The sequence below is a fragment of the Sciurus carolinensis genome, chromosome 19 (genome assembly GCF_902686445.1).
Source record: "Sciurus carolinensis chromosome 19, mSciCar1.2, whole genome shotgun sequence".
NCBI lineage: Eukaryota > Metazoa > Chordata > Mammalia > Rodentia > Sciuridae > Sciurus > Sciurus carolinensis.
In genome coordinates, this window is record NC_062231.1 from 13,273,726 (window position 1) to 13,286,785 (window position 13,060).

Below are 13,060 nucleotides of genomic sequence, written 5' to 3' on the forward strand. Positions count from 1 at the left end.
ATTTCCTCTTGGCTTCTGTGAAATGTTCCCATAAACCTCTCCCTCCCTGGGGGGCCCCAGAAATGAAACCCATTTCATTACTCTCAGGAAGGATCATGTCCTGAATGACCCCTCAGACATCCAGGACGAAGACACATTTGCTTCTAGTACTAACCCCCTTTGTGACCTTGGCAAACTCCTCAAGTCCCCTGGCTTCCATTTTCTCATCTGTAAAATAAGGGGACAGAATTAGATGCTACTTCCAGCCTTGAAGTTCAGTGACTGTATTCTTTGCTCCATTTCCTCCGTTACCATGCCTTCCCATCCTGTGAGCTGGGCACTGCTCATCTCTGGAGTGCAGTCTCTTCTGACCCCAAGCTAGAAGCATACTCCATGGTGACATACCACTTGGCGTCCATTTTACACTTGCTTAGCCATCTTATTCTCCTTCCATACATTATCTGAGCTCATCTGAATTCCTCACATTTTTTTCAACTCCTACATAGTATTCCTATTTATGTTTTTTATTTTTATTTTTTTTAAGTTGGGGTGTCTCTATGTTACTCAGGCTGGTCTTGAACTCCTGGACTCAGGCAATCCTCCTGCCTCAGCCCCCCAAGTAGCTGGGACTAATAGTATTCTTATTTATGAGCAAACCACCATATTTTAGTTCCCCATGAGATGTTTGGTGTTTTAAAAAAAATTGGGAGGTGGGCTGCGTACCGGAGATTGAACTCAGGGGCATTCAACCACTGAGCCACATCCCCAGCCCTATTTTTTTGTTTCTTATCTAGAGACAGGGTTTCACTGAGTTGCTTAGCACCTTGCTGTTGCTGAGGCTGGCTTTGAACTCACGATCCTCCTGCCTCAGCCTTCTGAGTTGCTGGGATTATAGGTGTTGGCCACTGCACCCAGCTAAAAGATTTTGTTTTTAGATATACACGACAGTAGAGTGTGTTTTGACATAGCGTACATACATGTAGTATAACTATTCTAATTAGGATTTCATTCTTGTGGTTGTACGTGATGTGGAGTTTTACTGGTTGTGTATTCACATATGAACAGGGGAGAGTGATGTCCAATTGAGGTGGTTAGTTGTTTCCATTTTTTTCAGTGTCATGACCAATACTCTTTTACTTGCCTCCTCCTGTACATGAAGAGATTCTCCAGTGTTAAGTGTCCAGAGATGGAATTGCTCAGTCATAGGGTTTGTGCATGTGATGTTGCCAAATTGTTCCCTGTAGTGGGAGTACCCACGCGTGTTCCTACTGGTCATGTGTAAGTTCCCTTTCTCATATCCTTACCATTAACTGTCAAATTTCATTTATTTCCAAAGTAATATTTTGACTGCATTTGTTTTATGGCATTACATTATTTTCTTATCTTCCTTGCTGGGTGGTAAACTTTGTGAGGGTAGAAGCTTTGTTTAACTCATTTTTTATATTTCCTCCCGGGAAACAGAGAGCTTAGGAAGTACACAATAAAGACTTGTGAACAGTCAGGTGGGGGGCAAACGCCTGTAATCCCAGTGACTTGGGAGGCTGAGTCAGGAGGATCAGAAGTTGAAAGCCAGCCTCAGCAACTCAGCAAGACTTTCAGCAACACAGTGAGACTTTGTCTCAGAAATGGGAGGTGGGGGTTTAGGGATGCAGCTCAGTGGTAAGGCACCCCTGGGTTCTATCCCCAGAAACAACAACAAAAGAAGTTTATAAAGACAGTTGTGAATAAATACATAATGAACAGAATGAATTCATCTTGACCCAAGAAGACGCCTGAGGTCCATGAGGACGTGGATGAGGCTTTCTATATTTATTAATCTGGGGTCAAGATGAAGGTTGAATACACTCACAAACTGCAGAGGCGATTTGCGCAGTTTCCACATCTGTCCTATAGGCCAAAATCTTAAACATCTGGAGAACTATGACCAGTCTTTCCCAAATCACATCCTTTAGGTCATATTTTTTTATCCTACTATTCATCACACATTTGAGTGGCTGTTGTGAGGAGCCCATTTCCCTGCCTCTGGGGCCATTTTTATTAAGTACCAAGAGGCCTGTTTCTGAATGGAACTCCCCCACCCCTGGTCCCGCCCCAGTACTAAGGGTTGGGTACAATCCATGTGTCCTTTGGACTAGGGTGCTGCATGACCTATGGTAAATGCCTCCCCTTTTTGTCACCCCAGCAGTTCCTCCAGTCTGACTCATTTTCTAAATAAGCTACTTGTGGTTTTTTTGGTCTGACATCACATGTGGAAGAATGAGTAATTTTTCAAGAACCAGAATTATATTTGATCCTAATAAGATATATAGTGTATGTTACTCATGGTTGTAGGACAAGGGGTCAACGTTGGTAGCAAGTTCTTTAATCTCCCACCCCTTTCCCTGGTTCAGTGGATAGAGGAAAGGTGAAGGAAGGAGGCAGCAGACATGCGTGTGAAGAACTTTGGTGTATGCATCTCATTTTGTGATCACATTAGGCAAAATTTAATAAAATTATATTTTATTGCCTCTGCTAGATTAGACAAAGCTAACATGGAGAAGTTACTAAGGCCATGAGTTTTGCTCCTAGATTGCTTGGGTTTAAACTTCAGCTTCATCACCTGACCAGTTGGTGACCTCAAGCAAGTTATTGAACTTTGATGTACCTGCATTTCCTCATATGTTAAATAATAATAGTACTTATCCTATGGACTGGTTGTAAGAAATAATTAAGTCATTGTATGTTAGGATAGTGCCTGGAACTTAACAGGTACTATGGAAGTGTTGGTAGATATTTCTTTGAATCTATCTCAATGTTCATGCTCATAGTAAGTGCTCAATAAATGCTTGAGTAAGTGAATGCATTCTATTAAAATATTTGTAATCAGGAAGATAAAAGCAACAATAGGTAGAGGATTCTTGGTTGTGAAGGGGTTAACAGCAGGCCACCTCAAAATATGCCCTTTGAGAACATACTATTTATTTTGAGCTCAACAGTGAAGCAATGACAGGTATAGGGAGGACTCGCTGACCCCTTTGGTGCTTGAAGCATTATCTAAAACTTTTCACATGGAAGGCGTCTCACCCGCAACCGGTACAAGATGGAAGAGAACATTCTTAGTATCAGAGACAGGGAATTGATGCAGGGATGGACCTATACAAACAGAACCTTACTAAGATTTGTAACTTCTCTTCCTTTAGTTTCCTCCAGTTACTTTCCCATAATTTATGGGCTTTGCTCAGACTCCTTTGTCTTGTCACATCCTCACAATTTATCATTCTTTGTTTAATCTGGAGTATACGTTTTGGGCCTAACAGCTTCTTCGGGCCTTCACTTTTCTTACGAAGATTCCTGTGTGTGTGGAAAAATGTTAAATAAAATGCACATGCTGGGGTAGGGATGTAACTCAGAGGTAGAGTGCTGGTTTAGCATGCGTGAGGCCCTGGGTTCTCTCCCCAGAGCTACAAAAAAGGGAAAAAAGCATTTGTTTTTGTCCCATCCAGTTTCATTCTCAGGCCCAGTCAGCCACAGAACGTAAGAGGGCAGAAGGAAGCGTTCCCGCTCTTATAGTTGAAACTAGAAGTAACCCTGAAGATGGATTACCTTGAGCCTAGCTATGCCTCCATCTTTTGATTGGTAGTTACACGTACTGTGCAAGGGCTACCGCAGCTCAAGTGCCACTCCGTGGGAGGCTCCACTTCCTGTTTTACACATCTCAGTCCTTGAACCTGGAAAACCTGGGATGAGAGTGACTAAGGAAATTCACCTCTGACTTATTAGTGTCTACAGCTTGTGAGGCGGGTTAGCTTGATAGTGGCCGAGTGTTCTCTCATTCACTTAGATGGGTATCGTGGGCAGGAGATTATTTAGATATGATGTTAACAGGTTGGTTTGTTTTTATCAGTGCTGATGTGGTATTGATCTTCAGAGCATTTGTGGTTGTTGGGAACACACTTGAGCATCAAGGAGTCATGAAGAAGCCAGAGCACAATCCCCCGGAGCCCACCTCCACGGCAGGCCTCTCTGGGCTGCCTGTGAGGGACCCGCCCATCAGAGCAGCTTGGTCCATTCACGCTGGCACCACCATGTGAGCTTTAGCTGAGGAGCTCGACAGACCAGAAGAGTGGGTCTAACTTGCCTGATACGGAAGCAAGGGTGCTATGCTGATGGAAAAGGTTACAAATTCAGTAAAACAGGTAACAAAGAAATGCTGAGTTGCTGAAGGCAGGCCAGCTGTCCTGGAGGAGGCTGATTTGCTGGGCCTGTTGGAAGCCCAGTGTAAGTGGCCTGTTGAGGATGGACAGAGTCTTGCAGACACACATGTGTACCTACCATCACGCTCACACACACACGTGACACAAGCCGCTCACCCTCCTAGGCTTTCATTTCCTACACTCACAAACATACACGCGTGCCTCTCAGATGCTCTCTCAGACTGAAGGGTGGCCCAGGGGAGACCTCATGGCTGAATCAAATGCTGGTTAATGTTGTTTCTTTTATTACACCAAAGGTCTGACATTTATTAGGTGAGGAACACAAAACTGGGCATACTGCTGTTAAGAGTGACATGCATTCTCCTCTACGACACAGCTTTGGAGTTCAAGGTCACTGCACTCATACAGAAGAACTGCTTTCCAGAGAGGACACTGCAGAGCTAGCTTTCTGGAATGTCACAGACTCTAGGCGCTTCGCCACCACAGCAGCCTGGGGATTGCGGGGTTGGGCGAGTGTGCTTTAAACAGGTGTGACAAGGAATCAGGGTTTGGGAAGGTTCCGAAAACACAGAGACAACAGTATGTCTAGGTAAGCTGACACTTTCCACGCAGGTGGCACTGGCTACAGGGGGGTCATGCTTCACACTGCCTATGAGCTGGGTTAAGCTGTCAGGAGTCCTCAACTAGAGTAAATCTGGCTTCACGGAAAGAAGACACGATGGCGCTGTCACAATAAGGCCACTAAACTCACAGCGACGATGACTTCAGAAGGAAGCTCTCATGACTACAGGGGAGCAGCTCTTTCCTCTCTGATGTCAGGTGCCCCCTTCTGGGTAGGCACCTGCCCTGAGTCTGTCACATGGTCCTTTCTGGGCTGCACAACATCACTGAGCACGACGGAGCAGAGGAAGGGGGCCACACACGTCAACGCCATGGGACTTGGCCACCAACCATGGCTGACTGTTGTTGGTGAATGTCTAGGTGCCTTTCCTGGTTGGGTCAGGTGCCCCCATGTGTCTGAAGAGCTAATCTGAAAAGAGGCTGGCAAAGGACTTCCTCAAGCTCCGGATGGTCTCCGCTTGGGCTTCGTCCTCATTGGTTGAAGACCGGAAGAAGGAGGACTCAGAGAAGCTGAAGGCATTTGTCAGGGACTGCGACTTGCTTGAAGATAAAAACCAGAGAGAATGTGAGAGGGTGGTGTTCCAGTGAGGCAGGGAAGGACGACGACATGAGGATATACAACCGGAACCCCCACTCCCACCCCAGGGAGACCAGGGTGACAGAGGGGAAAGCTAGAAGTGGCTACTAGGGAACCTGGATGTGCTCATGCTACTTCCTCACCTTTGGTGCTGCTGAAATAGGAAAGGACAGGGGCAGAAAGGGAATGAGAGGGAAGGGGGGAAAAAGTGAGACGGAAAAGAAGAAGGGGTGACTCAAAGTCTTTTATTTTTTTAAATGTTAGTTTTTTGCAGTGCAGGCCTCATGCAGGCTAGACAGGCGCTCTGCCGCTGAGCTGCATCCCCCACCTCTGTTGCTTTTATTTAATGCTAAAATAGCTGAGGGCTAAAGTTCAGAGGCCCCCAACTTGGAAAGCACTAATGCAGGAATATCACACCCTTCTCCTCTGCAAAAAGGCAGAGACCAGGGCCTGTGGGCTCTCGCCTTCTTGTTCCCAGCTGCTGCCAAGTGGTGGATTGAGCATTAGAAGATCCCGGGTCCAAGTTTTGGTTCTGACACTTGTGCCTGACCTTGGGCAAACCACGTGACCCCGGTTTTTCCACTTGTGACAAGAAGATGTCTGGTCAAATGATCCCTAGGCCCTCTTGGTTCTTTCCTCTCTATTCTCTGAATCTAAAGGAACCTTTTGTCTTGGCCAAAACCTCTAATGACTCCATTTTCCTGTTCTTAAAGTGGGCGTGGTCACCCCTGCAATTCTCAGCCCCGATATGAGACCTGGGAGGTGTTCAGGGCATGGAGCAGCAAAAGAGATATGTATCAGGACATGATTATTAGGCAGTTTACTAATAAAAAAACCTGAACCACTACATTTTAGGGGACCAGTTTTCCCTTGGAGACCAGTGAATGATCCAAAGGGAAAAACTGTGAAGACAAAGAGGCCATGGGGAGATCCAGCCCACAGTCTTGAAGGGCGCATCAGGTCTGGCTTCTCCCGTGGCTGGGCTGGTCTCCTTCTTGACTCCCACCAAGTCCCTTTCCTGCTGATTTCTGACTCCAGAATGCTGCTCCTGCAGCCCTCTCCTCGATGCTGGATGCCACCCAGGAAAGCTGCTTCTGTAGGACTTGTAGCAGGCTCTCCTCCTGCAGTGGCTATGAACAGATGGCCTGTCTTTCATTGGAGCTGGGGACAAGCCCCAGCATGCTGGCCTCTGTAAGGGAGGGAGCTCCTCTACACGCAACAGGCAGAGGGCACCAGGTACAGGCCTCCAGCTTGTCATTGGAGGCTGGCTCTGTTTGATAGCTTCAGCCCAGAGGCAGTGATGGCCCAAAGAACTGCCCTCAGGGTGGGGCAGGGCTGGCTAATGGGAAGGTAGGAGAGATTGGAAACTCAATACGCAGCAAAGTACGGGGCAGGCACAATATGGGAGGTGCCACTGGCTGGTGCTGGGGAGAGGAGTGGGCGATGCCCTTGCCATCACCCGGGATTGGGAGGCCTAGAGAAACTGACCATCTGGACACTTGAGTCCCAACCCTGGCTCTGCACTAACGGTGTTGAAAAAGAAAATCCATCAAATATCTCTGAGCAAGGTTTTCTCATGTGCACAATGACTAGATTATCTCAAAATGGCTCGTATGAACCCTGAAGATCTGAAGTCCCCTTTTCTCCCTCCCTAGAGATACATTTATTGCATCTGAGCAGCTTGGTTGGGTCACTCCTATCCTCTTAGGACACTGAAGGGGGGTCTTCCAGGTTGACAGCTGGACAGAGTTGAAGGTGGAGTTGAAATGGAGTCAACACTTTTTCCTTTTCCTTCTGGGCAGCCCTGAACTATGACTCAGAGGCAGGAAAGAGTGTAAAACAAAACATAAAAAAAAAAATTTTTTTAGAAGGAGAGAGATGCACACAGAGAAAAGGAATAGAAAAGAGAGTGAGAGATGGGTTTAAAAAAAAAAAAAAAGACAACCAAAACCCTAGGCTAGTACGAGAGTAGAGAGGGGACTCTGACTCTGCTGGAGGAGTGCCACTCCCCGAGAGAGCGGTGGGTGTGAGCTTCTAGCTAGACCTTAGACTTTCATTTCCCTCTTCCCTCCCCTTCCTAGTCAACCCCAAACATTCCCCTCACCAAAAACAAGGCAAAATTAAAAACAAAACAACAACAAAAAAAACCCAACATTGAAATACACACAAAACACCACCAAAAAAACCATTGTGAACTATGTGTAGGAGAAGCCCTGCTTGAAGCAGCTTTCTAGCAGCTCTGGAGCCTGAGGCCCATGAAGAGGGGCAGGAAGAAGGGGAGGGGAGGAGCTGCTGAGTTGTCTCTTACTTGAGCTGTGGGTGAGGCTGGGGCTTCTGTGGTGGAGCGGCCGGGGGTGGCTGGGCCTCTGCCAGGGAGTTGCTGCTGGAGGGTGCATCTCCGTGGGTGGCGGTGGGGCCGCCCGGCCGCTGAGGAGCCGAGGAGGAGGAAGAGGAGGAGGAAGAAGAGGAAGGTGGCAGTGATGTTCCAGGGGGGAGCCGGCGTGGTGGCAGCACTCTGCCTGGGGGCTGCGTTCCTTGGGGTTGCCCAGGGCCCCCTAGGTTCAGTACAAGAAAAACTTCATAATTTAACCATATCAAAGGGGTTCCTTTGTAGAATCTATGTCTCAAAGGGTGTGGTTAATTATCAAAGGGATAAGTTCTATTACGAGAAGCCACCCAAGTCTCTGAAGGGCTCCAAAGGGAGTCCCTGCCCTCGTACATCATCCCTGAGGCATGGCAGAAGTCAGGAGGACAGGCGAGAAAGTAGGGGGTGACCGGGCCCTGGACAGAGGTAAGCTCTCTTACAGAAGATTCCCACACCAGGCGGACCCCATCCCGTTCCCCAGAGGCTTCTCAGAACTCCCAAATTCTACACATCAGAAGCAGGAGAGGGCGAGGTGGAGTCGGGGAGCACGAAACTGGGATTCAGAAAACACAAGAAAGAGTTTATCAGTGACTCCCTGAGCAAATCGCCAAACTTCTCTGGGTCTTGGTTTTTCCAACCGTGAAACCGTTAAAAACTAAGTCCTAGCCTTATCTTTCAAGATGATAGTGTTTTGAAGATGATAACAGATGAGAAAGTTCTTCAGAAAGAATTGTGCTTTACCATCATCGTGGATGATCATGGACTGGCACTGCTTCCTGGAGCTGCCCTTTGTCCTGCTCCAAGCCTGAGGGTCTGACTGCTGTCCCTGCCCCACCCCCAGGCTTCAGCGCTGTACCCCTAACTCCCATGACTAGGATCAATCCTGTCTTCTCAGACACTCTTGCCTCTCAGGGTCATCCTCAGGGGCTTTCAGGTGTGTGGAGAAAGTTGAACCCCATTCTCCCTTGGAGATGCTGTCGGTATCATCTGGCAAAGAGCCCCTCTACAAAGAACCAGTATATCTTTCTCCCAGCATAAAACACACAACAGTCTGGTAGCCTTGAAAGAAAAAAGCCCATTTTCTTCTGGGGGTTGATGGGCTATAAGGGTAGACACCAGTTTGCTCAGATTTGGCTGAAGGGTCTCTACACTCAGAAGTCAAAAGATGACCCCACAAGAACATGCTGACTAGTGGAAATGATGCTTCACTGGCCTGGAAGATCCAGTTTCCAGAGTCCACATCCATGGGCTGGCTGGAAGGAGTGAGCTTACAGGAATTCAACAGGAGCTAGGAGTTGTACTGTTCCTTAGTTTTCCAGAAACACCAGAACACCAGAACCCTTGGGTTCTGGGTAGGCAGGACTCTGTGTCTATGCTACTGTGCCTTCATGACTGTAAGTTGGCTCCCCTGTCTATGACAGGACATGGGTTCCCCTTTATCATCAACACGAATTAATATCAGGGTTAGTCACACATAAATAGGTACATACATAAACACATGGAATTCTGCAAGTTTAAGAAGTTCACAGTTCAAATCAAATTAACTATTGACGATGACAGATTAGAAGATTATTCCACCTTAATCAGTTCTTGTCTTTCCCCAAGCTTCACATCTGTATTAGCATTTTCTTGTAAAGTCATTCAGGTTGATAGCTCAGCCTCTTGTTGCAGAAACCTGAGTGCTTTCCCACTGTACAGAAAGTTGAATAGCCAGAAACTTTACAACTTAACACTGAAGACAGATATAACTTTTCCTTTATTGCACATTAAGCTGTACAAGAGAGTCACAAAAGAGAGAGGTACTTCAATCACACTTCCAGCATTGGCTGAGGGTCTCCCAGCTGGATCAGTACAAAAAAAAGGTGGGTGGGTGGGGGGACAACATCAGAAAAGAAATGTGTACAAAACACCTGAACGGCAATCCTACACTGTGACACAGATGTCCCTCAGGCCACAGAGTTGTCCCTTAGCATGCTGCCTGAGGGCACATGACAGTCAGGTGATGCAGTCTACTTGCGTTTGGCAGTGGGAGTCCTGATCAGTTTCTCCCTGCCTCGGAGGCCACGACTGACCCCACCTCTTAGCCTGACTGAATTCAAATGGCAACTTTGTATTTGTGGCTCACGAATGTCACATGAAAAGCACCTGGATGTACACACTGATAACATGCAGAGAAGCAACACCACCATCAGCTCACTGCTTGGACAAAAAAAATTAAAAAAAAAAACAAACAAAAATAAATGTATTCCTCCATTCTGGGAAATGTTACTTTCATCATTTCATCAGATTGGGAGGTATTTAAGGACCTGATTCTTAAGCAACCCACCCACAAGAAGTGCACATATGCAGGTATGTATATATTTACAACAGACTGACTACCATCATGATCCAAGGGAGGGATCACAGGCAAGAACATTCACACTCTGTGCATTTCTCTATGGTCTCAGAATTTGCCAAAGGAGAACCACGGCACGTGCCCCTTGACATGTCCCTCAGGTTCCATACTACCAATACTGCTTACTCCTCAAACCTGACAGTCCAGAATGGGGCCCGGTCGGTACAGAAGTGGGAGGGAATGTAAAAATAGAGCCAGAAGCATTTCTTGTAAAAGGCTAACTGCTGGCACGATCTCCCCAGGGCCAAGGTGCTAGAGAAGGCCACTTGGTACCCGTTCCCAGCCCTGCCCAGAGATGGCAAGATGAGGCACTGACTCCGAGTCCTGGTTTAATTAACTGCCGCATCATCTGCCCAGGTGCTTCTTGTGGGAGGAAAGAGGACAGACTGGCCAGGGTTCTTCCAGCTGTGGAGCCTCTGTCCAACACACATATAAGCTATATCTGAGACAGTTCTTTCCAGAAAGCTCTGCATTCCAAGGCCTGTGGAAGGCTACAGCAGCAGCTGAGAACTAAAGCTGGAATCAACCTCAGAGTTACGTAGGCAGTGTACCCTACCCACTGGGGTGACAAAGGGTATCTATGGTTTGGTCTCGAGTTACCTTGCCTCAGAAATGGGCAAATTCTTCCCAGACTTTTAGTAGCTCCCTGCATTCTCTATCCAACATTGCTAAAGAATCATCTCTGAACGTAGGTCAAACTTTGGGGAACACAAAGCAGCCCTGGTACCAAAAAAATGCACATATGGCTGGTTCAGAAACAGCAACGAGGAAGGAACAACTTTGGGGGGGTCTGAGATCAACACACAGAAAACACTCACGAGTTCACTTGGATATTGCACATTGGCGGCCCCATTTTTTTTTTTTTTTGTTTTTTGTTTGTTTTTGTTTACTCTCATAGCTAATTAGTTCATAATAAAAACGAAGGGTTCACTGGGATGTAAAATACAGAACACATTCCTGGAAGTAGCTTGTTCATTGTATTTCATCACTAAAAACACAAGAGCTCTACAGGCACAGCCAGCCTATTCACATAAACTCAAACTGCACCAAATTTTAGCAAATGGAGGAAAAGGTGGATGCCTTCAAATTCAACGGATGAAGCTATGGATATCAGATCTTGAAAATCTCTTAAAGTTCTATTTACCCTAGTCATGCAGAAAGGAAGCGAAAGCACAGTTCACTGAGGATCCCAAGCACACTCATGGAGGTAAGTGGGAGGGGTGTTCATCTGAGCCTGGGGGAGGAGACGGGGAGCTGGGTTGTATTTGTGTGGTTTTTGTTTCTCCCCTGTCCATCCGCCATGCTCCTCTGTCACCCAGCATCATATAATACTTTAAAAAACACTCTCAAACCGCCCATAAGGTAGAGTCCCACTGGACTTGGGAGAGGCACGATTCTTTTGTACACTGTTGACAAACAGCCCTGGAATCACAAGTTATACAGAGAAACAAAAGTGAGCATTACAAGCACGAACAGGAACAGGTAAACAACCAGACAGAGGAGCTGACACTGCATAGGAAAACACAGTCCAGTCAGCACTGAGAACAGAACGCAGCATCGGCACCAACCGGAGGGCTGTTCTCCCCTCCCCACTTTCCTTTCTTTCTTTCTTGTTTTGTTTTGTTTTTGGCTTAATATTTCTGCTTTGAAAAATTAACTACCAATCACTTTAAGAGGCTTGGACTTGTTTTGGCCCTACTGCAATGCCATTACAGTCGAGAATATACTGTAAACAACCTTGCGGGGGTGGCCGCTGAGGTGGGGTCTTGCTCGAGTCTGGATCCTTGAGTGTTCCGCTCTGGAAGACAAAAATGCAAAAGAGATAAAAACAAAAACTCCAAGCAAATTCCAAAGAGAAACCCTGTGGCTCCTTGGCAAGGCTGCAACAGAATCCAGTGGGATGGGTCACGAGTTTGTGCTGTCCCAGGAACACCTCAAAAGGACCCGGGGCCTCTGGGTTGTTGCTGGGGCAAGGTGTGGGCAGTGTGGGAGCCACCTTGATACACAAGCCTGGGACTCCTCCACCCCTTTTTCTTTTTGCTTCTCTTTAGACTTGCTCTTTCTAGAAACTTTGGGTCTTGTAACACCACCTGGTTTCTTTTCTGGCACCCTGCCTGATGTCCGGGAGGGTTCAGCACCCAACTCCAGACGGGGTTGGGCTGTTGGTGGCTCCAGGGGCAGGGGGAGTGGTGGCTGGGCCAGGTGACTAAGCCAGACGTGGCTCGCTGCTAGAGTGAACTTGGTCTGGAATGGGATCAGTTCTGGGGCTAAATCAGGGTCATATCTACTCTTTGGGCAGGGGTGGACCACAGAGAGGAGGAGACAGTCATTTTTTTTTTTTTCCCAGAGTCCTCCTTACCCAAAAGGAAGGGATAAAACACTAAGGCTTGTAAAGTGCTCAAGGCCAAGCTGTTTTCCCCTCTCATACAGCAGAATGACATTGTGCCCAACAACATGGCTCTGCTCCCATGCTTCCTCTCTTTCCAGCTGTGATTCTGATTATGCCCTGACAGGATCAAAACCACTATGACTTGGTTCATCTAACATTGTATTAAAGACAATGAGCATTTGGAGCTTGACTTCAGCACAAGGGAAACGCTCTATAAAGCCTAAAGCCCGCTGAGTGTGCTGACAGTGATGTCAAAGAGCGGGCTTCTGAGGCAGAGCTGCGAAGTGAGCTAAGTATATCTTCAGCATTCTCCCGCTTCCTCTTTTCAGTACTCCTCTCCCCTTGTGACATGCCCCCAGCTCTGCTCCCACATTAACGCCATTTCCCCATGTTCCCTGTTTCCCCTGGTCCTTGATTCTGGCCATCTATCTCACCTCCGGCTGATTAGAACCTGTTTTCAGACCCATGACCAAGTAGAAGTGTTACCCTTCCCAGTATCACAGTTTTGTTGACAATAGCATTATCTTGAACAGTTCTACCA

General features: G+C 47.1%; 1 protein-coding gene across 1 annotated transcript in view; it reads right to left on the reverse strand.

Annotated features, from left to right (window-relative positions):
• Positions 1–4,441: 4,441 nt before the first annotated feature.
• Positions 4,442–13,060, reverse strand: part of Syn2 (synapsin II) — a 159,305-nt gene continuing 150,686 nt past the window's right edge. Inside the window, exons 11-13 of the mRNA XM_047534630.1 lie at positions 11,868–11,928; positions 7,679–7,925; positions 4,442–5,333 (exon numbers count right to left, since the gene is read on the reverse strand). Coding sequence (XP_047390586.1) covers positions 5,198–5,333; positions 7,679–7,925; positions 11,868–11,928 — 444 coding nt within the window. The 3' untranslated portion in view covers positions 4,442–5,197. The remainder of the gene's footprint in view (positions 5,334–7,678; positions 7,926–11,867; positions 11,929–13,060) is intronic.